Here is a 27,851-nt window from a genome sequence, read left to right as displayed (position 1 = left end):
CAAGTTTAAAATGATTGTGGTATGTTGTTACAAACCATTATATAAATGAAAAACATTACCCACTTGGAATAACTGTTTATTGATTGTCTAAAGGGATAGTTCACCCAAAATGAAAATTATGTCATTCATTACTCACCCTCATGTCGTTGCAAACACTTAAGACCACGTAAGACAAATTGAGATATTTTTTGATGAAATCCGAGAGCTGTCTGACCCTGCATAGAGAGCAACACAACTGACACATTCAAGCCCCAGAAAGTTAAAATTAAAATAGTTCATGTGACTGACATCAGTGGTTCAAACGTAATTTTTCGAAGCTATGAGAATACTTATTGTGCACAAAGAAAACAAAAATAAAGTCTTTATTCAACAATCTCCTCTCTTCTGTGTAAGTTTTTGATGCAAGTTCACAAGAGTACCATAACACGAGTGTGGTGCTGCTGACGCAGGAGTCGGTGTTCTGACGCACAATCTGGATGAGCTGTGCCTTGTTTATAAGCGGAGGAGACGCATTCTGTACATAAGTCTTTATAAACATGTCTGAAGATTTCGACGGAGAGGATGAATTACAATTTTTCACCTAGCATTACTTATGTGAACCAGAATATACAGGTGACGAAGAGAAATGGACGTTACACATCAGAATGCTAGCTCCTGTATCGGCTCTTGAGAAAGCGTGTCGAAGAATGACACGGAAGATAAGAAATTGTTGATTAAAATCATTTTTGTTTTCTTATGGGTCACCTGAGGGTGAGTAATGTCAGAATTTTATTTTTGGGTGAACTCTTGCTTTAATTCTATGTTGAGAGTTGCTGAAATCGCGTTTGGTTTCATACTGTATCGCGTATCTTGTCAGTGTGTGCACTTGCTTGGCCATTTTTAGTGATTAATAGGAAAGTGGGTTCAGCTGAATTCTAGCAGTGAATGTTAGATAGGTATAAAAAAAAGGTTATTATACCGCAGCAGCGGTCGCTGCAGCCGATCGACTCTACCGGGCTAGGACCGGCAAAGGATATAAGTATCACTTTTTATTTTTATTTTTTTTCCTTTATATGTTTACTATTAAAATATTGTTGTTGTATGCATTTGTCAATTTTATTTAATTTCTGTATTTTCTTAAATGGGTGTGTATAGAGTATTTACAGAGTGTTAACTTTTAGTTACTATTTCTTATTTGTAAGTCGCTTTGGATAAAAGCGTCTGCTAAATGACTAAAAGTAAAGTAATTGATAATAAGTGAAGCAAACCAAACGGTGTTTCTTTTAATTTTGTCTGCTTCATTGGACTTGTGGCATAAAATAGTAGGTATCAGAGACTGCAAATAACTTTCAAAAAAACAAAATTAACTACTTGCTCTAGGTTGTTGGCCTAGTGCACACAAAATGTGGTGTATACCTACAGACCCTCATTACAATAAAAAAAACAAAACAAACAAAAAAAACACGCAAATCAAAATATACTGTCCTATTGTTTCATTGTTTTATAGATATAAGGGTATTTCTTCAACTTGAGACAATTTTATGTCTCAGGGGTTGACTTATTACAACTATCAGCTTGATTTCAACTATTATTACAACTTTTTATAAAAGGACGAGAACTATTTTATTATTTGTAAGGTACCTGTTACCAATCACTTGTAAACAATATTTGCACTAATCATAATTCCAATCAAGCTGTGATTGTCAAATACAAAAAAAATTAGACTAGCTAGAAGTAAAACTAATTAGACTTAGCAATACTTAATTTTATATAAATACTTAAACCTAATTAAGGAAGTATATATAAACAACAACATGATCTATTTGCCAATTATGGTCATTTTCTCCCCTTCCTGGACCCCAATTATTCCTGTTTATGGCCATATTTAAAAATGTAATTAATGACCATTAAGTGTGTTCCATCTTATCAAATTACAGTACCATTGCCACCATTTTTATAAAATCTCGCTCTGAGCTAAAGCTGGTTCAGCACATTCATTACCCCTGCCTACATACAGTAATCCTCTCTTTTCCTCGGTCTTCCTGTTATTCAGCACTCTTACTCTCGTCTCTTTTGCCTCCTAAAGCACTGTGGGGGTTTCCTAAGCTTCTCTGTGGCACTGCAACCCACAGAATGATTTGAGAATATGCAAAACACTTACATAACAACTTTAAATTATTAACGTCTTTATGTGGTTTAAACAGAGCATCTGAGTTAGCAATGCCTTATGTAAGATCTTATATTATTAAAAAAAAAAGACATGCTTCATGGGTGTGTAGATATGTGTGAGCGAGTGAGCATGCTCCAAGTATGGCTTCATAATTGCTAAGAAACCGATCTATTTATAGTTTAGCAACCCACAATACTGACATCATCTAAACTTAAAAGGGTAAAGCAAAACATATAAGTTAACTGGCACACTCTGTTTCATAACAATAGAGGTGGCCTCAGTTCCTTTAACTTCAGGCTAAAAAATTATTTAATGAAAAATGATCTGACGAAAGCACCTAATTATATACTAGTGCCAGGAACACTCAGACTCTCAAGGCTCTGTTATTTAAGCAGGACAGGTAAACTGTCTGTTTCTGAGCAAACATGAGAGTCGACATGAAAGGGACTATAAAATTAAGCACAGGCTACTGATAAACACCCAGCATTTCATCCCAGGACTAGCTGCAAATGACGGGCAATGATGCTGAACAGCCTGAAATTCCCCATGACGTAGTATTACGTAGACCAGTTACAAAGCCAGTGAGCTTTATAACAGAGATGCGCAATACCACTTTCTTTTCCATGCAATACGAAACCCAGTAAAACACAAAAATCTTTGTAATTTCTGTTGTAAAAACAGGTAATTGTTTTATGTTAAATTAGAAATATTTTACCATTTAATATTCAACCTAATAAAACTACCATCATTTTGTAAAGAATAAAATACAAATGTGCAAACTTACAAAAACATTCAAAAAGTTAATAAGTTTAAAAAGGCAAAGCATTACTTCTTTTCTGTTTGTTGTTTTAGCAACTGAAAAATGCTCAATTATTTATTAGCGTTTACCTTTTACGCAAGACTGGTATTTAGCTAAATTCCTAGCAAAGGTCACATTATCCTTCTGTTTTTACTCTTGATTTTTTTCTGACTGTCTGTGACTTTTGTATTCTATGTTAAAAGAAGTGGAGGGAGAGATACCTCAGTAATGCTTTCTATGAAGCCTGTATTTGTAATGCATTATAAGGGTGTTCTTAAGGCATTATAATGAATGCATAATGCATTATAAAAAACCTTGTTTTGTTGTAATGTGTTGCATTATCTCATCAATATTCATAAGTAGAGTTTTAATGTATTATAATATTTGCTTATTTGTGGTTAGCTTTTAAGAGTATGATGATTTATAACGCACAATGAACACATTGCATCCAATTACATTTCAATGGATTAGTTCTCATAGTTATAATGTATTATACATCTCATATCTTGCCATGTTACTTATGTTACTTAGAGCAGACAAAGACGACTTATAATTAATATTTTTTTTTCAAACAGCCATAAGATCAGATATCAGAACAGATGAATGTGTAATATGACACATTTGCTTTGAACTATTTTTATTTTTAAAAAAGTTTATTATTTTGATTATTTTAATGGTACCCTTTAGACAGCTGTTGATAAGTGACTCTGAATAAAGTGATAAAATAAAGTGTTGAAGTGTTAAAATTTTGATGGGTCCTCAACAGACAAACTGACTAGAAATAACTGCAAGTACGTGAACATTCTACCTAAACTAACCTTAAGTCTACAAATACTCTAATGAGAGTTAGTTAACATGTAGTTGCAAAGTTACTTATCAATCAATAGACTATATAGGATATAGGAAATGTAACCTTATATATATATATATATGTATAACATTGCATTTTTTCAGTTGAAAGTATTAACTAAGAACTTCATCATCAACATCAAAATTAACATTAGCCTCACAGGAAATACTTGAATAACACTCAACACCTAACCACTCACAAGATTAAATAAAAAAAAATCTTAAAGTCAATTTATTATATAGTCCATTATAAATTAAGTAGATTTAATATGGTGTTCATTTTGCATTATAATCATACTCATAAACGTTATAACCAAAAATACACAATTATTATAAATGTATTCTAATCATTGTTATGATTATTCATGAGATGATATAACATTATGTTTTTTTTTATATACATTATGCATTCACTATATTGACTTAAGCATACCCTTATAATGTATTATAAATATGGGCTTCATAGAAAGTGTTACCGATACTTCTTTTTCCTACTAATCTCCCATTTCCTTTTATCACTTACAACTCAATTTTTTTAAATTTGAATAAAATGAAAACTAAAAGACTTCCAAATCACATGAGCCAATATTTTATTCACAATAGAACGCAGAGAACATAAATGTTTAAACAGAGAAATTTTACACCTTTTATCCACTAAATGAGCTCATTTTAAATCTGATTAAACATTTGTTATCTATGTTCTATTGTGAATAAAATATTGGCTCATGTGATTTGAAATTAATTTAGTTTTCATTTTATTCACATTTAAAAAACATCCCAACATTTCTGGAATTCGGGTTGTATTTTTATCCAAAAATTCTTAGATACACATTACTAGTAAGTAAATAAATAAATAAATATAAATAATCTCTCAATACTGTTATGTGAGGATCAATACTTAAAGGGAAATTTCAAGCTTGGAAATATCGGTATTATCATATCATATGCCCACTAAAATGTGGCTCTGGATGGATGAAGAAAGGTGGTCAGATATAGAAACTTCATCACAACTTCACTAAATAAGCAAACAGTAACAATTTCCCTTTGGCACGAAGAAGCCTGACCTGTGACCTTCTCATATGTATGAGTCCACAACGCCATATTCAGATTGATTTATTTTCTTGAGCATATGGCACAAGAGAGCACTGACAGATTAATGACGTGTACAGAATTTGCGGTGAGGACGTGCTTAGACTCTGGCTGGATTACCGGTCATTAAAAATAGCACATTTGGCTAAAAACAGAAGCTAAGACCATCTTTTGGAGATAAAACCATAACCAGTAACACATTTAAAGCTAAGTCTATACAAGTACAGGAAGAGAGGGAAAGAGTTCACTGTGACCTGACATAACCCAAACAAATCAACCCTGAAATATTCCCCAGCACCGAGCTGCCTAGTCTCAGCCTCAGACGTCACGCCCACGGACCGTTGGCTAAACGTCTGATGCATATGGCACACTTTTCTGGAAACACTTCAGGAATGTCGAAGTCCTCCTCTGACTGGAGAGGGCGTTCAGCGAAAAATCGGCAGCTGGCAGCAGGAAGTAGCTGCCACTGGCAGCAGGAAGTAGCTGCCGTTGACAGCCGGAAGCCCTGCCATATTAGGCGATATTAGGCGGGACCTGCTATTTCGTGGCAGCCAATCAGTATCGTCCAACGTAGTAGCAACCAATCACATTTAACTGGAAGTCAAGGGACAGCAACCAATGGTGGCGCCGGCGAATCTTCAGTAATGGCAGCTGTATTTGGCTCGGTAAGGTCGTATATTAATGATCAGATTAATAAATAATTGTTGCTCTGTAAGTTGTATTTTTAACTTTTATGTTAGAGACAGTGTATCTGTGACTACTTTAGTTGAATTGGTTAATTTAATCATTTGTAGAAACGCAGCTTGTGCACCGTGTGGTCCTGGTTTGTGAGGGGCTGTATCATTCACTTAAAATACTAACTGACGTTACCATTTGCAGCTACCATTAAATATTAGCGTATGTTAACTTAATCTATTGATTAGAATAAAACTCATGCTGATTTATTGGAATTATGTACAAGCTTAGCCTTGATGATACACGTGCAACACTAACCATATCGTTTTTTGTGTGTGTATTTAATTTTTCAGGGGATTGTCTGATATCCATCCATGTGTTGATTTTTGTTTTATTGCTATTGCATTTTTTGACAAAACAGTTCTTTTAAGAACTAACTTTTTCTCTAACTCTGTGTTCTACACCTCTTGTGTAACTTCCTATCAATTATGGCTGGTAAGAAGCCTTAATCATCTTTTTAATCATTTTAATGCTCCTCAAATTTAAATATTCAGGTGTAACAAATTGGAGGGAGAAGTCTGTGACATGTCAAGAATACTACCAGATGTACACACTGCAGCCCTGCAGACACTGCAATGAAATTTACAACTGCTTACCAGGTGTATAAATTATGAATGAAAATGTGATCACTGCTAGCTGCTTAATGACAAAATGTAGTAAGAATAGTCATTCATGTGGCTGCATCCATGTGTTACCTGTTAATAAGGTAATTTGGATATTAATGTCACAATTTTCTTATGAATCCTCTAGGTTATGTTGGAAGAGGAAAACGAGGAGAAATGCAAGGCTTTTACTCGGAAAACACCCATCCAGCGTTTTGCAGTGATTGGTGCCAGATGCTGGAGAGTGAAGAGTCATTCAATCAACCAGTTCCAGTCTAAAAGCCTAGTTAATCATCTAACTAACCTTTAACTTAACTACATTTTTCTTTCTTTCTAATTCTCTTTCTTCCTTTCTTTCTTTGACTAATTCTTCCTTCCTTTCTTTCTTTGACTAATTCTTCCTTCCTTTCTTTCTTTGACTAATTCTTCCTTTCTTTCTTTCTTTGACTAATTCTTCCTTTCTTTCTTTCTTTGACTAATTCTTCCTTTCTTTGACTAATTCTTCCTTTCTTCCTTCCTTCCTTCCTTCCTTCCTTCCTTCCTCTCTCTTTCGACTAATTCTTTATGACTAATTCTTTCTTTCTCTTTCTTTCTTTCTCTCTCTTTCGACTAATTCTTTCTTTCTTTCTTTCGACTAATTCTTTCATTCTTTCTAATTCTTACTAATCTTTATTTTTTTTCTAACAAATCCGTCTTTCTTACTAATCTTAAGGTTACAGGGGTTAAACATGATTTATATGATCTGATTCACAGAATTGTACTTGTGTATTTCTTTAAAGTGAACATTATCTGTACTACTTTCTGAGGAGGGAATGTTTTATCAGTGTTTTAGTAGTCTGTCCTGATAATGGTGAGCTCAGGCCCTCTACAATCTTGGAGGACCCCAAGACGCCTTTCTACGACCTCCGAGGTCATTTGTGTACAGTAGAGTCTCTGGTCTGCGAACCCTGTGAGACTTTGACGCCTGGCTCTACTGATGTACTGAACTATTCTTCAGTAAATTTTTACTTATTTGATTGTACCTTACGACTCCTGGTGTTCTTTCATCATATCTGGCCCTGGGTCTTTAAGCTGTTATCCCCTAACACTAGAAAATGTTAAACCATGCTAGAACATTGTAAAACTTTTTCAAACTTTCTGGCTTGGCTTTTTCAAGCCAACTTAGTTTTTCAATTAACTTTACCATCTAGTTCAGAATTGTTGTTGATCATTCTGATTTCAGAACAACAAATAAAGCCTATTTTAAAAGTTACAGCTGTTTTATAAAACAAAGACAAAGTATTGAAATACTAATGTAACTTATATGATAGCAAAATATAATTTAAAATAAAGGTCATTCATGAGACAATGTTCTTTTTTCTTTTACACAGGACTTTAATAAGTTTAATGAATGTTTTATTATGTACATTTAATAAATATACTATATGATTATAGGCAATCATTTATGTATACATTTCATTATTTAACAAACATGTACATTCCTAAGTTATATTTATACATGTACAAATTCATAATTTCAAGTGTAGCTTGATATTTGTTTTTTGTATCATGTCTATGATCTTCGTTACTTGATTTATATTTGATAAATCTTTTTAAATCAAATACAAAATAATTAAAAATTTAAGTGTTTTATTTAAATAAGTACTAAAATTATATATATATTTATATAATAATTGACTTACCTTGCTAAAAGCGGCATCCACCTCCGACTTCCGGTTATTAGCGGCAGCTGACGTCAGCTGCCAGTGGCAGCTACTTCCTGCTGCCAGCTGCCGATTTCTCGCTGAACCCCTACTGTCTGACTGGTTCAATTAAACCGGATTTCCGGGAAACGTGAGTGTCGCGTTTATATTCGGTCCTCCGGGAAATAAAGATGATGTGGCGCCAAACCCCCTCACGTAAGAAGAAAGCCGTCTTGTTTACAAATGTGACGACGAACGCTGGATTTGGAAAAGTATGTGAAATATTTAATGTTCGCGGCATATAATCTTTAAAATACATCCGAGAATTTCACACACCGGTTTGTTATTGTGGTGACATTTCCACACCCCTAAACGTGACGCTAAACGAAACGATGATTGGTTGTTTGACATATCGGTCAAATGGCCTCATGGGCGGGCCTTGGCCAATGAAAGCGGCCACCTATTCCAGACCTTCAGCCGTCAGTCTGAAGGTCTGGCTACGCGAGACAACGAGCTGCCTGACTTCTGTATCTATGTCACTGAGGTCCAAGATAAGATGTTTATCGACTGCATACAGCAGGGGAGCAGAGATGAAAATGTACAGGGAAAAAACGCAGTCAGTCACACAGACAGTCAAGGTCCAAAACCTATCAAGTACAGTATGTGTGTTTGGTCAGGTGAGTGGTGAATCAAGGCCACCTGAAAAAAAAAGAGACATTTCGAGCGACAAGCAATTTGCAATAAAAAAATACGATTGTGTCCCCTCCAATGCAAAAAGCCGTTACTCCTCTCTTTTATTAAACAATCTCAGTTTTTTTTAGTTTGTTTTGAAGTGGGAAACTGTTTCTTCAATGGGTAGTCACCCAGAGAAAGACTTTATTAGCAAACTTGGCAAACATAGGGTGGTGATGGCGCAGTGGATAAGACACATGCCTTTGGTGTGAGAGACCCGGGTTCGAATCCACTGTGAGACACCAATGTGTCCCTGAGCAAGACACTTAACCCCTAGTTGCTCCAGAGGCGTGCGACCTCTGACATATATAGCAATTGTAAGTCGCTTTGGATAAAAGCGTTAGCTAAATGAATAAATGTAAATGTAAATAATAAATCAAATAGCTTATTTAAGCACTAATGCATGCTGTAAATTATTGCCAGACAGAGTTAACATATTTAATTGGCTTTGTAAATCTTTTATTTATTCCATCAGTGACCAAAGGAAAAGTGACTTAGATGTGTTCATCTTAAATGTGTTCATCAAGTTCTTAAAAACAAATATCAAGGATATCACGTTCATGACACTGTTATGTGTCTCAACTCACGTGAGCTGAAATATGGTGCTAGGACGACAGAAGGTCTGTATTCTGACAAAAGTAAAACATATCTTGATGTTATTAAATTATTTACTTAGTAAGTGTTAAAGTGACAAGGAGGTACTTGAGGCAACAGAAGGTACTGAAATCATCAATGACGTGGTTCCCTTCGAGCATGACTGTAATTCTGTGTCTGATTAAGACTGTTTAAGGGAACAGACGCCAATGTCTTAACACCTTGCCATTTCTATCCTTGCGCAAGAATTTAGAAAAGCAAACATGCAACGAGAATTGCGAGAAGAGTGAAAAGGATAAGGACCAGAGGGACCATAAAGACAACAAAATCTGATCTGATACCCGATATCTGCTCAACTGTCAGCTGTACAAGTCTGTTAGCAGGTGATGGACAAAGGAGAAGGAGAAGAGTGGAGAAAATGGGAGATGTGATGAAAGATGAGGTGAGATGAGAATAGAGAAGAAGAGATGAGATAAGAGAAAAAAGGGAACGAGACGAGAGGAGAAAAGAAAGACAGTAGAGAAGATGAGGGGAGAAGAGAGGAAGACATGAGACAAGACAAGATGAGAGAAGAAGAAAGAAGAACAGAGGAGAGCAGACGATGGGAGAAAAGGAAGAAACGAGGAGACAAGACAAGAGAAGAAACAGGAGATTAGAGGAGATTGAGATAAAAGGAATAGCGAAGAGAAACAATGAGAAGACAAAAAGAAGAGAAGTGGAGAAGAAAAGAGCAAAAGGGAAAGGAGAGAGAATTTTATGGCATTACCAAATGCAGAAGTCACATTTTAGGGGAAAATTTCAAAATGATCACAACAGCAGCAAGATATGCATCTGCCTGTCACAAGCTAAGACTGTCAGCCAGTGGACAAAACTGAAGCAAGATCATTTCTTGCATGTCGTACAAAGATTTTTTTTTTTTTTTTGAAGCAATGTCTTAAATATTTTTCTTGTTTGTGGAAAAAAAAAAGCAGCAGCATGTACTTAATTATTTCACAGATCTATTCTTGTTTTATGTATTATATAATCGTTTGTTCCTTATTCATGTAATGGACAATGCTTTGGCAATACTGTGCAAGTCAACAAAGCTAATTTGAATTTGAATTTGAAAGGAGAGAGGAAAAGAAGCAAGAGAACGAGAAATGAGGAGAAGGTACAAAACGAAACGAGACATGAAAAGAAGTGAGGAGATGAGATATATAATAATAATAATAATAATAATGATAATAATAATAATAATTATTATTATTATTAAATGAGGAGACGAAAGGAGAAAAGAAGAGACAAGAGGAGGAGTAAGGAGAAAAGGAAAAAGAGACGAGAGTAGAGAAGAGGAAAGAAGAGGAGCTGAGAGAGAGAGAGATGACTGTGTGGGCTGGCTGCTCCTCTTACCCAGCCATCCAATAATATTGGCTAATTGCATGATTTCTTCAGCTTCTCCAGCCTCTCATCATGAGTGGGAGTCAAAGGCCTCATTGGTGGAGTATATAGCTGCAGACAGAATAGCTTGTCCTGATTCTCTCTCTTTCTCCTACGTTGGTTTCTGTAGCAGCAATTCCTCTGAGACAGGTTTCCCCGGAATCCACGTAAAGAGGTATCTCTACCCACGCTGCAGAGTCAGGAACATCTCATTTGGAGCTTTCTTCAGTGCTGCCTCATGCACACGCGCACACACCACACGCCCGCAAAGCCCTCATGCCTGCTCCTCTGGTTCTCTTTTATTAAACACTAGCTCTATTTCTCCCTCTCTCTCCTCATCCTACACTCTCTCACACAGGAAACAGGGGAACCTGCGTGGGCGGCAGCGTCTCTCCCTGTCATTGAAGCCTTAGGCCCCGTTGACAAATGAGACGCTGGGGCCTTTCGACTGAGCGTGGGTGAGAGCGGGGATTCTGTATCTGCACTGGAGAATCTCTCTCTCTCACACACACACACACACACACACAAACAAAAACCAGAGCCCGTGACCATCACCCACTTGATTGCAATGGGTCACAGGCAGGTATTAAGACACGTGTCGAGTTCTGCTGACAGTTTAGCTCCTGTACCGTGTCCGAGTTTGATTACTCACGGGTATTCTTCAGCTAAATGCTGAGCCATTTGGAAAGCTCTGGGGTCACGATCTGCCGCCACCACCGTTACACCTGGAGCCGACTGCAGGATGACCTTCGAGTGACCTCCGGCCCCAAAGGTCAAGTCCAGGACCACCTGTTGGAAAACAAAAAAACAGAACAGAAAGACAAAGCAAAATGTTTTATCCATGATGAAAACTACTTTCGGCTTGAACAAAGCTGCCTAATGTTCAAACAGACATTGATTTTGCTCTAAGAAAGAGGCCGCTGTCCATAAAGTTTGTCGCTACTTTTCAAAGAGGATGGAAAACACATTTGCACATTCTCCATCTTTCTCTTCCTTACAAACATGCACGCTCACACTAAAGACACTATCCTGTGTTCTCACTCAAAAGTCAATGCATGAGTCATCGTCTCTCCTGTTGAAAGCATCTCAGTGGTTTCTTAGAGCCACAGTGGCAGATACACCTCGGGTCCATTTCCCAGAGCCATTCACCCACCCACACGTCATACCCTAAACAATACGAACGCATCCTCAATAGCACTGACACAATATATTTGCTGTTAAAATGCCTGATAACCTCTCAAAATGTATGATTCATTCACATCTTTGACTCAGAAAAATAAATGTATGAAGAAGAAACTGTTGAGGTCAGAACGTTCTTGTTGGTTTTTGTTTTGTTTTCTTGAAGGTTTTTGTTTGTTTTCCACCTGAAGTGCCAATCAGTTTGAAAAATCAAACTTCATTCATTGCTTTTTTCACTCTAGTTACTGGTCTGAAAAGTCTTACTTCTACTCATTATTATTATTAAAAATAATACCATATTTACTGAGATTAAAAGAATAATAACCCTAAACGTGTGTGTATAATTTACTTATTTATAGAAAAATTAATGTTACTTTATCATATCTCAGATTTATTAAAGGAATAGCTCACCCAAATATGAAAATTCTGTCATTATTATTTTTTATTAAATTGTACTTGCATTCTCAGACTTGCACTCTCAGACACTTGCACTTCCGCAGGTGATGTCACTTGCAGTCTTTTTAATTTTGTTCTATTTATTGATTATTTTTTTGTTTGAATTTCTCAACATTTTACAACAGTAGCCAGGTGTTGAAGACAAGAAAAAAAGAAACTAAATTACAATGTCACTTGCAATCACCGCTTGCACTTTCCGCTACCTGCGACGTCACTTGCATTCGACACGAATCATGTGCGTTGCCAATGGAGACAAGACGCTCTGGTGGTTAAACGATTAAAACTAGTTTAGTACAATAATGAAGAGGGTCCTGCAAGTCATCTGTAGGAGAAAAAGACAAGACCTGCAAATAACAGCAGAATATGAACGCAATGCGCAAAGTTTCTCGTTAAGCGGTTTAATTCCTCCCGTTGAAAACCATAAACACTTAATATGGCTTAATGTATTAAGATACAATTAAAAGATAAAATTTGATCTACAGTTATTATTAAATGTACTACAAGGCAAGCAAACGTCCAAGAACACAATACGCAAACTTTCACTTGTCCTCCCATATAACAAAACTCTGCCTTCTCGCTAAATGAAGCCTGTTTCCACCTCACTGATTGTACTGTTTTTGAAGCTGCTGCCACCGACCTGGACGAGCTCACAGAGACTGTAACATCATATATCAGTTTCTGTGAGGATATGTGCATTCCTACCAGGTCTCAATTAACCTACAACAATGACAAACCATGGTTCACTGCAAAATTCATACAGCTCCATCAGGCCAATGAAGATGCTTTCAGGAATGGTGACAGATTGTTGTATATACAGGCCAATTACACACTGGAAAAGGAGATCAGAGTGGCAAAGAGGAATTTTTCTGGAAAGCTAAAAGAACCAATTCTCTTCCAGTGATCCTGCTTCAGTGTGGAAAGGTCTGAAAGACATCAATTACAAGACACCATCCCCCAGCACTGTGGAGAATCAACAACTGACAGACGATCTGAATGAGTTTTATTGCAGGTTCGAAAAACACCATTCACACCTCCTGCAACGCCCCTCTCCCTCCTGCACTGCAGATCAGTGAAGATGATGTGTGTCAGGTCTTCAGAAAGAACAAGAGAAGGAAAGCACCAGGCCCAGACGGTATCACACCAGCCTGTCTGAAAACCTGCTCTGACCAGCTGGCCCCCCATCTTCACACAGATCTTCAACAGTTCACTGGAGCTGTACGAAGTCCCCTCATGCTTCAAATGCTCCACCATCATCCCCGACCGAAAGAAACCCGAAATTACTGGACTTAATGACTACAGACCTGTGGCTCTAGTGTCTGTGGCCATGAAATCATTTGAAAGACTGGTTTTGGCTTATCTGAAGGACATCACTGGACCCTTACTGGACCCTCTACAGTTTGCCTACAGAGCAAACAGGTCTGTGGATGATGCAGTCAATATGGGACTGCACTACATCCTGCAACATCTACACAGACTAGGGACTTATGTGAGGATCCTGTTTGTAGACTTCAGCTCAGCTTTTAACACCATCATCCCATCACTCCTCCAGCTCAAATTAACTCAGCTATACGTCCCCACTTCTGTCTGTCAGTGGATCACCAGCTTCCTGACAGACAGGCAGCAGCTAGTAAAGCTTGGAAAATCCTCATCAATCACCCGTACGATCAGCACTGGCACCCCCCAGGGTTGCGTCCTCTCCCCACTGCTCTTCTCCATCTACACACATGACTGCACATCTAAAGACCCCTCTGTCAAGCTCCTGAAGCTTTACACGCTCAAAACTGTGGAGATGATCGTGGACTTCAGGAGAACCCCCCCCCCCCACCCCCCACCCCCCACACACACAGGAGCTGCTGAAACAGTTCTACTCTGCCATCAATGAATCGGTCCTCTACACGTCAATAACTGTCTGGTTCTGCTCAGCTACCAAATCTGACATCAGAAGACAACAGAGGGTAGTCCGGACTGCTGAGCGAATCATTGGTACAACCCTCCCCACTCTCCAAGAACTGTACTTATCCAGAGTGAGCAAAAGGGCTGGCAAAATCACTCTGGACCGCTCACATCCAACAAACTCCCTCTTTGAACTGCTGCCTTCTGGTCGACGCTACAGAGCTCTGAGCACCAGAACAGCCAGGCACAGGAACAGTTTCTTCCCTCAGGTAATTCATCTCATGATCACTTGACAATAAACGTGGAACAGACAACACTATTATACATTATTTAACAAACATACTTATTTACATTTCAAATTTGCACATATCATACCTGTACATACATAACTGTCTATATTATATATTGTGTTTTTGCCATTTTCTACATTGTCTATTTTTTTATATTATTCTTTTTATAATCTGTGTCCTGTCGCTGTGATTCTGTTGCATTGTGGAGCTTCTGTCACTATAACAAATTCCTTGTATGTGTAAACATACCTGGCAATAAAGTTCATTCATCGATTCATATTACAAACATTGTGTGAATTCCATTGAAAATCTGAAGCCACATTTGCTGGAAAAAAACATACAGTGTTTCTGTTACAGCACATGTGGGTCTTTTTGTTCTTCCTTCATTCCACTGCACACTGATTAACTTGTGAGACACAGACAACATGCTCCAAGGCAGACACCATAGGCCAACAGTTCCACTCCACCGCTGGGCAGCACACCACAAAGACAGAGTAATTAGTAGCTTCTAATGGATGTGTCATTAGTGCTATCTGGGAAAATACATCGGGGAGTGTAAAAGCAAGGGCCGTGCGTCAGAATGTCACAAGGCATGACTTTCAATTTAATCTCTCGCTAAGAACAAGAAATTTGGTTTCTGTTCACCTCATGGGACAGATGCCTATGATAGTGCCTGCGCTCGTTCGTGAGTCACTCCCTTTTTCATCTTTAAGTTTGAACGTTCATGTTCCTACTTTATATTCCACTGCTTTTCCACATAGTTTTGAGTCGTGTTTTTCATTTTCTTTTTGTAGTTTTATCATTTACAAATGAAAACAGCTGCAGATCGATACTTGTTGTGCACCGTACCCTCAAGTGCATGAGGTCAAAGCCTTTAAATAATGATGCGCTATCAAGCTTTTGCTCTATGTGTCCATAGCAACCAAAAAATCTTCATCCTTCATGCTCTTCTGTCACGAAAAGCCACAAATTAACTTATGGTTCGGAAAGAATTAGATACTCTAAGAAAACAGGATTAAAGAAAGGACCGAATGAGGAAATTGTTGCAATTGTAATTAATAAATCCAGTTTAATGACAGCAACTCGAGCTGATTCAATGTCCAATTTGCCCTTATTAAATAAAAGAGGTTTTGATCACTTTATGCAGACAGACGGTTTTAACAAATAGCTGAAAGAGTGAATGAGACATACTGTTAAAACATTTAATGTTTGAGACGCTTTGCCCTAGGATAAAAGAAATGATTTCCTGGCACACGAGCATCACTGTTTTTCTCTGATTCAATTTCTTCCTGTGTTTTAGAGATAAATGATTATTACTCAGTTGATGACTCACTTTCAGCCCTCAAATTCAACTGCCCCCTTATGATACTCACAGGAACAACAACAACATATGCACTGATGCGGATCTAGCATACTATAATAGTATAGAGGACTTGCCACATTTTCTCTCAACCTCAAAAACAAACATTTCAGAAGTCCCACTTTGCGTATTACAAATGCTCTTTCGTTTGGTTTACCAAAAGAAGCAGGAAAAAAGCTTGAGCTGGTTAAAACTGACCATCTCCTCTCTGAAACATTAGCACAGAGATGGGGCTTTTTGGGGGCGATGGGCTCAGAGAGAAAGAGACTGAAGCATGCGGATCAATAGTGGCGTTGGTGGAGGGGTGCGAGCGTGCATGAGCAGAACAGGAGGTCATCAATGGTGGAGGGGCTGCATCTCTCTCTCCTGTCTGAAAAGCAGGCAGAGCTAAAGGGGAGGGAGAACAAGACGGCACGATGAGTCACAACAACCAGCTTCAGTACGCCTGGTGCGCTATTCAATACTAGTGAGAGGAGAGAGAGATAGATACACAGAGAGAATGAAAACATGTAGAAAAATAAAAAATATATATTAAAAACAAAGCAGAAACCCTGCATTAGGTTGGCCTTTGCTGAAAGGGCCCCTGTTGGAGGAAAAAGGATTTTGACTGGATTTACTCCCACTTTAGTATTATCTGACATCTGGTTATGTTAACATAATCATTACAACACTTCATTATGCCTATTTATCTAGGGAAAACACAATCATATTGAATGAGATGTGACACTAACATTTTCTAAAGCTTAAATTTGTGATTTAATCAATTTTAAAATATATGTTCTTCTATCCCAGGTAATATGTAACATGCCTAAGCCCAATAGAGCATCGCTGGATTAGTTTGGTGTGAGACTGTCTGTTCACAAGCATTGTTTTTGCAGTTCTTTTCTGTGACATTAATGGCGCATAAGTTACAGCTTCAACTACAAAATAAAAAGCTTTGAAATCTGTAGTATTCATCAAATAGTTTAAGTAAATAAATGACTTTTTTTAGTGTAATAAAATAGAGCCCCAAGATCACTAAATATATTTTTTCCATTAATTATATACTCCACCCCAGCAGCGTACGCTCGTGTGTCAGCCGCGTCCACGTCTTCTACGTTTGTTTACGTTTTGATTTGAATGAAAACAGTGCATCCGGTATGCAGCTGACACACAAGAGCGTACGCTGCTTGCGTCCAGTGGATATTCTCCAAAATGGTGCTACGCTGATGCAGAGGAGACGAATTGTTGAACAATGTCATGGTTTTGTTTTCTTTGCTCACAAAAAGTGTTCTCTTCACTTCATTAAATTCAGATTTAACCACTGATGGCAGATGGACTATTCTGACGATGCTTTTCATACGTTTATGGACCTTGACAGTGCAATTAACTATGCAATCAACGGGACAGTCACAAGCCTCCCGGTTTTCATCCAAAATAACTTAAATTGTGTTCCGAAGACGAACTAAGCTTTTATGGGTTTGGAACGACATGGGGGTAAGTGATTAATGACCAAATTTTCATTTTGGGGTGGAGTAACCCTTTAATGGACCTTATGTAGCTCTGCCCCTTTTAAGCACTGTGCTTGTTGTCTTTTGTCTTCCGGTTTATACAGTGGGGCAAATAAGTATTTGATACACTGCCGATTTTTCAAGTTTTCCTACTTACAAAGAATGGAGAGATCTGTAATTATCATCATAGGTACACCTCAACTGTGAGAGGCAGAATATAAAAAATACAGAAAATCACATTGTATGATTTTTGAATAATTAACTTCCATTTTATTGCATGAAATAAGTGTTTGATACAATAGAAAAATAGAACTTAATATTTGGTACAGAAACCTTTGTTTACTCTTACAGAGGTCAGACGTTTCCTGTAGTTCTTGACCAGGTTTGCACACACTGCAGCAGGGATTTTGGCCCACTCCTCCATACAGGTCTTCTCCACATCTTTCAGGTTTTGGGGCTGTCGCTGGGCAACATGGAGTTTCAGCTCCCTCCATAGATTTTCTATTGGGTTAGACTGGCTAGGCCACTCCAGGACCTTGAAATGCTTCTTACGGAGCCACTCCTTAGTTGCCCTTGCTATGTGTTTGGGGTCATTCTCATGCTGGAAGACCCAGCCACGACCCATCTTCAATGCTCTTATTGAGGGAAGGAGGTTGCTGCCCAAAATCTCGTGATACATGGCCCCATCCATCCTCCCCTCAATACGGTGCAGTCGTCCTGTCCCCTTTGCAGAAAAGCACCCCCAAAGCATGATGTTTCCACCCCATGCGGTTGGGATGGTGTTCTTGGGATTGTACTCATCTTTCTCCAAACATGGCGAGTGGAGTTTATACCAAAAAGTTATATTTTGGTCTCATCTGACCACATGACCTTCTCCCATGCCTCCTCTGGATCATCCAGATGGTCTATGGAAAACTTCAGACGGGCCTGGACATGTGCTGGCTTGAGCAGGGGGACCTGGCACATGCTGCAGGACTTTAATCCATGACGGTGTAGTGTGTTACTAATAACCGTTGAGACTGTGGTCCCAGCTCTCTTCAGGTCATTGACCAGGTCCTCCCGTGTAGTTCTAGGCTGATCCCTCACCTTTCTCAGGATCATTGATACTCCACGAGGCGAGATCTTGCATGGAGCCCCAGTCCGAGGGAGATTGACAGTCATCTTGAATTTCTTCCATTTTCTAATAATTACGCCAACAGTTGTTGCCTTCTCACCAAGCTGTTTGCCTATTGTCCTGTAGCCCATCCCAGCCTTGTGCAGGTCTACAACTTTGTCCCTAGTGTCCTTAGACAGCTCTTTGGTCTTGCCCATAGTGGAGAGGTTGTAGTCTGATTGAGTGAGTGTGTGAACAGGTGTGTTTTATACAGGTAACGAGTTCAAACAGGTGCAATTAATACAGGTAATGAGCGGAGGATAAGAGGGCTTCTTAAAGACAAACTAACAGGTCTGTGAGAGATAGAATTCTTGCTGGTTGGTAGGTGATCAAATACTGATTTCATGCAATAAAATGGAAGTTAATTATTTAAAAATCATACAATGTGATTTTCTGCATTTTTTAAAAAATATTCTGTCTCTCACAGTTGAGGTGTACCTACGATGAAAATTACAGATCTCTCCATTCTTTGTAAGTGGGAAAACTTGAAAAATCGGCAGTGTAGCAAATACTTATTTGCCCCACTGTATTTCCACAGTGTGAAGGTAAGGTCATGAACAATGAACTGCTCGTTTTTGTTATGACATCCATTTCAAACATTACAATTTTCGATTAACTCTACAATAAGTAAATCCACTTCACCAGCTAATCATTTTTCAACAGCGATACTGTCGAGCTACTGCAAAAACTGACAAAATTCTAAAGATGGCTGTGCACTTGTTTCTCTGATGCATAAGGTCTATAAATATGCTTAAATATGAAGATTTGATGGATTTGACCTCTTTCAAATGATATAAAATGCAAATAGATATATTGATATTTTTAAGTGAATGAAGGTGCATCTTCTGATCTTTAGTAATGATTCATCTTTGTTCATACTTCAGTCGTGACTCATTTTCCACATGAAAAAAACATACAGAAGTGAGTTTTCGGTTATATTTATTTTCAGTAACTCATTGTTTTTTTGTGCTCTGAAAGATTACCCTCTCACTGTATGGCTCTCTAGTATCAATCAAAATGCCTTCAGGAGAGCACAACGCATCAAACGATGTCTTCTTTTATCTCGACCGAAAGGGAAATGGAGAGGTATGAGCTGAGGAGAGAGTATGGAGAACAAGGGGCGACGAAAAAGAAAAAAAACATAAAAACATTTGCATATAAATAATAAAATATCATATAAAACATACCATATATAAACATGTAAAATAAAATGCATAAAAATAAAAAACCCTAGAAATGTACACAAAATAACGTGTGTGTGTGTGTGTATATATATATATATATATATATATATATATATATGCAAAAGTCACATAAATATTTTAAATTCTCACCAGTGTGTAGTCAGTTGATTATAGTGTAAATATACCCAGAAGTACAAATACATTCAAAGGTCCAACTTCTTTCCTTTCTTTATTTAAAGCACATTTTAAAACAACCAAAAGGTTGACCAAAGTGCTGTACAGGAAATTGAAAACACAACAGCAATCAAAATATAAACAACATACAAAAACCACAGCACAAAAAATTTTTTAACCCATCATAAATTTTTCAAATAAATAAGATTTAAGCATAGATGTTTCACGATGACCTAGGAATGAATAGCATTTTTTGATGCTCCGACCTAAGTGATCTCACTGGTTTGTGTGAAAGCAACAACTCAGTGAGATAAACTGGTGCAAGACTATTTAGTGATTTAAAAACCAAAATTAGTATTTTAAATTCGACTCTCAATTTTATCGGCAACCACTGCAATGAGATGAAAATAGGAGAAATATGCTCATTTACGAGTTCCAGTCAGGAGCCTGGCTTCTGCATTTTGGACCAGTTGCAACCGCTCCATAGATGAACAATTTATCCCATAATGAAGAGAATTGCAATAGTCCAAACGAGTAATAAGAAATGCATGAATTACTTTTTCAAAATTCTTTGTTGATAAGAACGATTTTAATTTAGCCAGACGGCGAAGATGGAAGAAACACGGCTTAACTACACTATTTCTCTGTTTGTAAAACTTTAGGCCCGAATCAAACCAAAAACCTATGTTTTTTTCACAAGGAGTAACCCACCGAAATAACCAAGATTATAATTACTAGCATTAAAAGCATCACTGGGTCCAAACAGAATTACTTCGGTTTTGCCTTCATTTAACATCAGAATTTTCTGTAAGCCATATTTTTAGTTCCTGGATACATGCATACAGATCTCCTAGTGCATTTACTCCTGCTCTCCTACTAGTGCATTAACTTGAGGTGAGTCAGTACTGTTGCAGAACTTAATCATTAAGAGAAGAGAGCACTCCATGCAAGCAAAGAAAGTACTTGAAAAGCACAAGGCAGGAGCTTGAAATATGTTGATTTCGAAGTCACTGAATATCCTTTGTAGTACAGTTACATCAAGAAATAAAAAAGGTTCAGCATAAGCTGTATATCTACAAGACTGTCCTGAAAAAAAAGTGTCTGTGCAAGAAAGAAACTGAAGGAAAGAGGGAAGGGACTAAGAAACCAATGACTACTTCAAGCTTCAATGGCTAAGATACAACAGCCTTTGCCTGGCATGAGGGAAACTCTGAAGCCAGCTGGAAGAATGTTCTGTAGACTGATGAGACCAAAATTTAGGTTTTTGCCACCAGACTAAACTTCACATTTGGCATAAGAATCTCGAGAAACCCACCGTCCCCATGGTGAAACATAATGGTGGGAGTTTCACGCTGTGGGGACGCTTCTCTCCAGCAGGCCTTGGAAGACTCGTGACAGTAGTGGGTAAAAAAAAAAATACAGCAATATCAAGGAGAAATCCTGGAGGAAAACCTGAGTGACTTGGGAGAAGATCTGTTTTTCAGAAAGACAATGACCTTCAGTGAAGAGCCACAGCTTTACAGGATTAAAACAACAATCTTAACACACTAGAGTGGCTAAGCCAGAATCCACAATCCAACTGAGAATTCACTGGTGGACAAGAGATGAAACCTGACTGAGCTTGAGCAATTCTGCCGAAGAAGAATGGAGACAAATTTCAGTGGCCAGATGTGCAAAGATGTTCTACGACACAATGCTGTAACTCCTACCACTTGCTAAGCACCGACTAAAATTTCAAGCCATTGAGCCATTAAGTCATCTCTGCTCTTTGGCTTGGCTACAGTGCTGGAGTCGTGAGCGGATGAGACAAGGGCGCAGTGTGCAACAATTGTGGGTTAAGTGCCTTCCTCCAGGGCATAACAACAGAACCACAGGTACATCAGAACCAGCTGCTCTTCTGTACCCCTAAACAGCACTCAAATTGAAGGTGAAAGTAGCTCTCAAATCTCATTCACGAACATTCAAACAGAGCACATTAAAAGCGAGTCGCAACAGGTTAGACATCTCTGATGTGAAACATTGTTGATTCTCATGTACGTTTTAACCTGATGGAACACAAAGTTTCTGTGGAAACCGCAGACTGAAAGACTTTCAGAAAATAATTTACATTTCATTCTGTTCCTCACACAAATTGCATTGATTTATTGTATTTTGTCAGCTTAAAGGGATAGTTCACCCAAAAAATAAAAATTCTGTCATTAATTACTCACTCTCATGTTGATCCAAGACCTTTGTTCATTTTCAGAACATAAAGATATTATTAAATCCGAGAGTTTTCTGACCCATCATAGACAGCAAGGGTCCTACCACCTTTAAGGACCAGAAAGGTACTAAAAACAACGACAAAATAGTCCATGTGACATCAGTGGTTCAACCTTAATTTTTTGAAGCTATGACAATACTTTGTGTGTGCAAAAAATAAATAATTCAATCAACAATTCCCCCCCCCCCCCCCGAGTCACCCAGGTGCCATTTTGGAGAGCATCACGACGTATGCGTGTGCTTTTCTCTGCACGTAAACAAGACGCAGCGCATGCGTGTTCTATGTCAGCAGTACCACCTGCATGCGTGATCTGATATGTTTCATTTATAATAATTTTAATTAATTTATAGTATAATATTTTTAACAATATAGAAGCCAATTGTCATGGTGGATACCCATCTTCACCCAATTTAAGTATATTCTTTTTACATTTATGACTGTTCATGCAATTGAGTTACCATAATTATTTTGTTGATCCTGGTACTGAACAGTCCTGTTACATAAAGTATTAAGATTTTATGTAAGATTTTATGTAACCACAGCCATAATCACCCTGCAGCCCAAGACTGGTTGCCCACTGAAGCTAAGCAGGGTTGAGCCTGGTCAGTACCTGGATGGGAGACCTCTTGGGAAAACTAGGTTGCTGTTGGAAGAGGTGTTAGTGAGGCCAGCAGGGGGTGCTCACCCTGTAGTCTGTGTGGGTCCTAACACCCCTGTATAGTGACGGGGACACTATACTGTAAAAAGCACCGTCTTTCGGATGAGACGTTAAACCGAGGTCCTGACTCTCTGTGGTCACTAAAAATCCCATGGCACTTCTCGTAAAGAGTAGGGGTGTAACCCCGGTGTCCTGGCCAAATTCCCTCCACTGGCCCTTGTCAATCATGGCCTCCTAGTAATCCCCATACACTTCATTGGCTCTATCACACTCTCCTCTCCACCTGTAGCTGGTGTGTGGTGAGCGCACTGGCTCCGTTGTACTGTGGCTGCCATCGCATCATCCAGGTGGATGCTGCACACTGGTGGTGTACATGATTGTAAAGCGCTTTGGGTGTACGACAATACACAATAAATGCGCTATATAAATGCATCATTCATTCATATGTAGCAACAGTGCAAAGTGAAGCTGCCACTGTCTTTACCACAATAAATGGGGTGTAAATGATATGTTTAAAAGTGTTTTCACCTCACTGTAGTCAAGAGGGCCTACCATTCCTCAAGCTTCATTAGACATCCCAAGATTTCACCGGATAGCCGATGGGACGGAATGGGACATTTCACTATACGCTTGGAGCGTGACATTTAAGCAGGCCGAAGGGACTGATGATTTTTTTCCGTGGTGTCACTGTGCACAGCTAATTACCCACAAGTGACACCTCGTCAGCTCACCTGTGGATTTGTGTAAATCACTTCGAGGTTCCTCAGCTACTTGGCTTGAGTAGGCGGCATCTCATTGTGCTCCATGCATCTGTACTCCTACTCCCATGCGAGTACACTACACTAAGACACACATTGGATCTTCCCACGTGTTACGAAGCCCTCTCCGAGCAAACCTAACTTTGACATTTGTCACAAAGCTTCATTAACACATCACATTAGAACTTGACAACACAACATCCAATGTGTCCAAAAATAACATTTTAAAATGAAGCCATCACAATGTTTCATACCACGCTTTTGAGCGGTTTCTAATTTTAATGTAGGAGCCATAAAGGTATTCTCCTCCTCAGGTGCCTGTAACAACGTGCTAAAGCAAAGCAAAGCAGTTCTCCGCCGTTAAGATCAATCGGTAACATCCTCCAGCTAAACTTTATAACCTTGATGGCTTTGAAGGAGTTGTCTCTTCTTCTAAAAGCATAGTGATGCAAGATGCAACATCCCAGCATCAGATGCGACAACCTCTGACTACCTCTACCATGACGAAAGCACCGAGCAAGCCCAAAATAGCATGCCGGTCCCGTGGGACAACCACTGGGTGTTGGCTCAGAGCATCTCTGTGTTTTTGGGGGGTTTTTTACCTAGTTTTCTCTGAAGCTCTCTTTTCTCCTGGTCACCGTTTTTGTTTAGTGCAGGGTCAGCGGGTGAATGGGATTGATGGAAAAATCTGTTTTTAGCTGGATAAAATAAAACAGCCTAAAACATTTATGTCTCCTGCAGCATAGTCAGACACCAATCTTTTATATGGGACTCTGGCCCTTTAAGAAACCTGCCTTCTCCACTGTCGGATATGGACGTAACAACTCCCTGAAGGATTTGGCTATAATGGGCTTGGCATTTGCAATGGTGATTGACACTGAAGACGAAGTGAGTCATCTGCATTGATATTTCATTCAGGGTGGTGTTGAAGGCTGGGCTCCCTGGTCTTACTGGACCGATGCAGCTCCGGGAAGAGAGTAGAGGTGAGATGTATGGGCACAACGTCAGAGATCACAACGGAACGGCTCTGTGGTCTTTCACAAAGAGAAGAAATCCATATCTCCTCTTTTATTGACATGTCAGGTCAGGGACGGAAAAAAGGGTCTGTCTGTAATGACAGCACTGAAAAAGCACAAGTAAAGTTGGACTCTTTGTAAAGTTGTTTAACATGCTAAATGAGGTGAGGGATTAGATGAGGCCTTGTAGGTTGCATTTTCTGCCTTCGCCAGCAGAGGGGACAGGAGAGTAAGGAGTTACTCTGAATTTCAAAGTACGCTCAAGAAGGTCACTGCAGCCAGATAAAGACTTTCCAGTCAAGCACACTCTGTCACAGCCTGTCAAACTACCGTTTGTGTGAAAAAAACGCAAAGCACACATCAACAAGACAAAGCCGTGGCAAAGAACAGATGACCCACACATAGTTGCCAACAGCGGCAGTCGAGTACCTTTTCCAGATTTGGCATACAGCACCGACCAGAGACAGACAGATGAGTCAATAGACCTGTCTCTCAATTGCTCACTGCAATAAGTGAAGAAGGCCGGCAACCTGAGAGATGGTACAAATTCTACCTGTGTCTCCCATGCCCAGTTCAGTTACAGCAGGGGATCTAAAATGTCAACCAGGGGAAGTTTTGGAAATATCTCCTTACACCAACAGACGCACCATTAAGGAGAGAGACCGACTAGAACAGGATCGCTTTTCCTCATCATGTGGTTGCCATGGAGCAAGGGAGATTGGGTGGGGGGGGGGGGGGTGGAAACGGGTGGCTTGTTATTTTTTTTTCCATTCTGTGTTCGAGCTTGACACAAGATTCGGTGTACATGTAATTTGTAGGTGTGCTAATGGAGAGCATGTGTCTGTCGAACACCCCGTTCGCAAACTTTAGCTACAATATCTAGGGGGACAAAAAAAGAAAACAATTGGCACTTATTTTTACGAAATATGTTGGCCCAATGGTGTCTCTGAACATGGACTGAGTATCAAAACTACAGCCGCCAAACAAATGCCCTCTCTGTCTGTAACAAGTCATTCTTACTGCACACTTTCATCAGCATAATCTCACACTTCAACCAGAGATTAGTTCATTGATCGGACTAGGTTTGAGATTGAAGAAAGAAAAAAAAAAAAAAAAAAAAAAAAAAAAAAAAAAAAAAAAAAAAAAAAAAAAAACAGCATGCATCCGGGCCTCCAGGCCTTAAACAGGCTGTCAAACTCTGGGAAAAGGGAGTTTCCTCTAATAATTACCCCCCTTGTCATTAATTTGCATAACTAGCTGGATGATTGACGCCGCTGACAAAATCCTGCAATGTAATGACTATATTTGTACACCTCAGTGTTGTACAGCTGTGCGTCTAGCATAGCAAATGTGGCTGTGAGCACAGAGTGGGCTGTTACAAATAAAACGTAACTGTTTAAAGCGCAGATACGCACACTGAATTGCTATTTACATAGCAGAGCATTACATTGATTTGCATCGGTGGGATTTATGAATTTCAACTGAATTCAGTTTGATGAATTCAATAGGGACACACCAATTAAAACTCTGGCCAATATGGACGAGTTAATAATTATTTGCAATTTACAGCAGATAACAGATGAAGGGCCAATATTAAAACTTTGTCTGTTTTGTTTGTTGCCATTTTACCAAAAAAACAACCATGACAACTATACAAATTAAAGGTGCTCTATATAATTTTTTGACTATATTAAGCATAAAAATACCATAAAATGTTTAGATATTTAGAAAACATGCTACTAAGTTCACATACTTGTTTCCCCAAAAAGCAATCCTACAGCAAGTTATTCTACTTTAAAATCTGCATTCCGAGTTTGGAATATCTGTTTTTGTTTTGGTCTGCTTGATTCCGCCCAATTTACCCACATTTCGACACCCCAGGTTGCCAGTTGGTGGAAAACACCGCATACTGCAGCATAGAAGCCAGCAAATGAGCATATGACCAGAGGCATATTAAAATGCAGATAAATCAACTTATCAACTTACAATGTAAGGATCGTCGGCATTTATTGTCAACTGCTCTCGTTTATGTTGCGTGTCCTCAATCTGGCAACCCGCCTAGCGTCTAAGAATGCTCCCCAAGAGAAATGACTGTCCGATATTTTGAATATGGACAGCAGTACCCATTTCAACCACTAGCTGCCAATATTACATACTATAGATAAAACGAATCTAAAAAAAAAAAAGTTTAATAATTTAAAATGCCACAAATTAATTTAGGTGATTCACAATATAATGTACAGTATGAAAAATTATATTTCTTTATTTTGCTGGTTTGTAGGGCAAATAGGTTTACCCTTTACTGCACTTTGTAATTCAGCTAATGAATCAGAAATTTCTCCTATTCAAAACGAAATATCTTACCTCCAAGTTTAAAAATAAGGTGGACTGTGCATCCCTAGAATTCGATCCCAAAAAAATCATCAATCTCATGTTTACATAACTGACATAATAGTCGTCAAAGGAAGTCATCAGTGTACATAAAACGATCAAGACAGACATCCAAGAAATGGAATCAAAATTATTTTTTCTTTTCCATCCATTTGATGTTAACAATTACTTTTGTCATATTTATGTTGGTCTATGCTACCAGAAAGCATGTCAAAACATAGTCCAAGATGGCTTCCAATAACACACTTGGCAAGCTGGGAGGAATTTGAGGGATGGACATAGATCAGGTGAATGTTTACAATCTCAACCATGTTCCTGAGAAACAAAAGATTGACCCAGAAACACTTAAAAGCAGGAGAGGGCCACTGGACCCCTGCCAAATACTACACTGCAAGAATTCTGGGCCAAAGAGAAGAGAGAAAGGGCCTAGGCAACCAATGAGGTGCCTGCCAGAGGACAGGAAAAGCTTCTGGCAATTACTCTGTCAAGAGGAATTGTGTAGATGATTGTCCCCATTGAAATAGACCGCCAAGATGCATGTGTTCTCTTGCTCTACACCGCTTGTTTGTATAGCATCCGAGAAGAACAAACCTGACATGCTTCCACGAGCCTACGAACGGATAGGAGGAGGAGGACAGGGATAACAGTGGAAAAACATTTTTTCATCCCGCTCAAAGATGCAGCCCTTGCCTCCTTAACCACATGTTGTGTGATGGATTAAGTCCGAACTCTCACAGACAGAGCGCTTTGTGCCAAGGCTGTTTTTAACTGCCTCTGTTATTTGTAGAGCAGATTTGTCTATTGTTAGTCTGAATAAATAGCAGAGAGCGACAAAAAACACACAACATTCCTCTGCTATTGAAGTGTTCACAGGAAGGCCTGATCCAGTGAAGAGCACAACAGAGGCCTCGAGGTCAAAACACCACATTCACGTGCCAC

The 27,851-nt window shown here is 38.8% G+C and overlaps 1 protein-coding gene across 6 annotated transcripts in view; it reads right to left on the bottom strand.

Annotated features, from left to right (window-relative positions):
• Positions 1-27,851, bottom strand: part of LOC306882632 (12S rRNA N(4)-cytidine methyltransferase METTL15-like) — a 74,669-nt gene that overhangs the window by 23,212 nt on the left and 23,606 nt on the right. For all 6 annotated transcript variants that reach the window (XR_013785274.1, XR_013785275.1, XR_013785276.1 and 3 more), the window contains exon 3: positions 11,300-11,436. Coding sequence is in view for 3 of the 6 variants with exons in the window: in XM_079437420.1 (XP_079293546.1) it covers positions 11,300-11,436 (137 nt within the window). In the remaining 3 variants the exon portion in view is untranslated. The remainder of the gene's footprint in view (positions 1-11,299; positions 11,437-27,851) is intronic.

Source organism: Barbus barbus, assembly GCF_936440315.1.
Source record: "Barbus barbus genome assembly, chromosome: 2".
Taxonomy (NCBI): domain Eukaryota; kingdom Metazoa; phylum Chordata; class Actinopteri; order Cypriniformes; family Cyprinidae; genus Barbus; species Barbus barbus.
The sequence above is the reverse complement of the archived record's forward strand: the minus strand, read 5'-3'. Positions and strand labels throughout refer to the sequence as shown.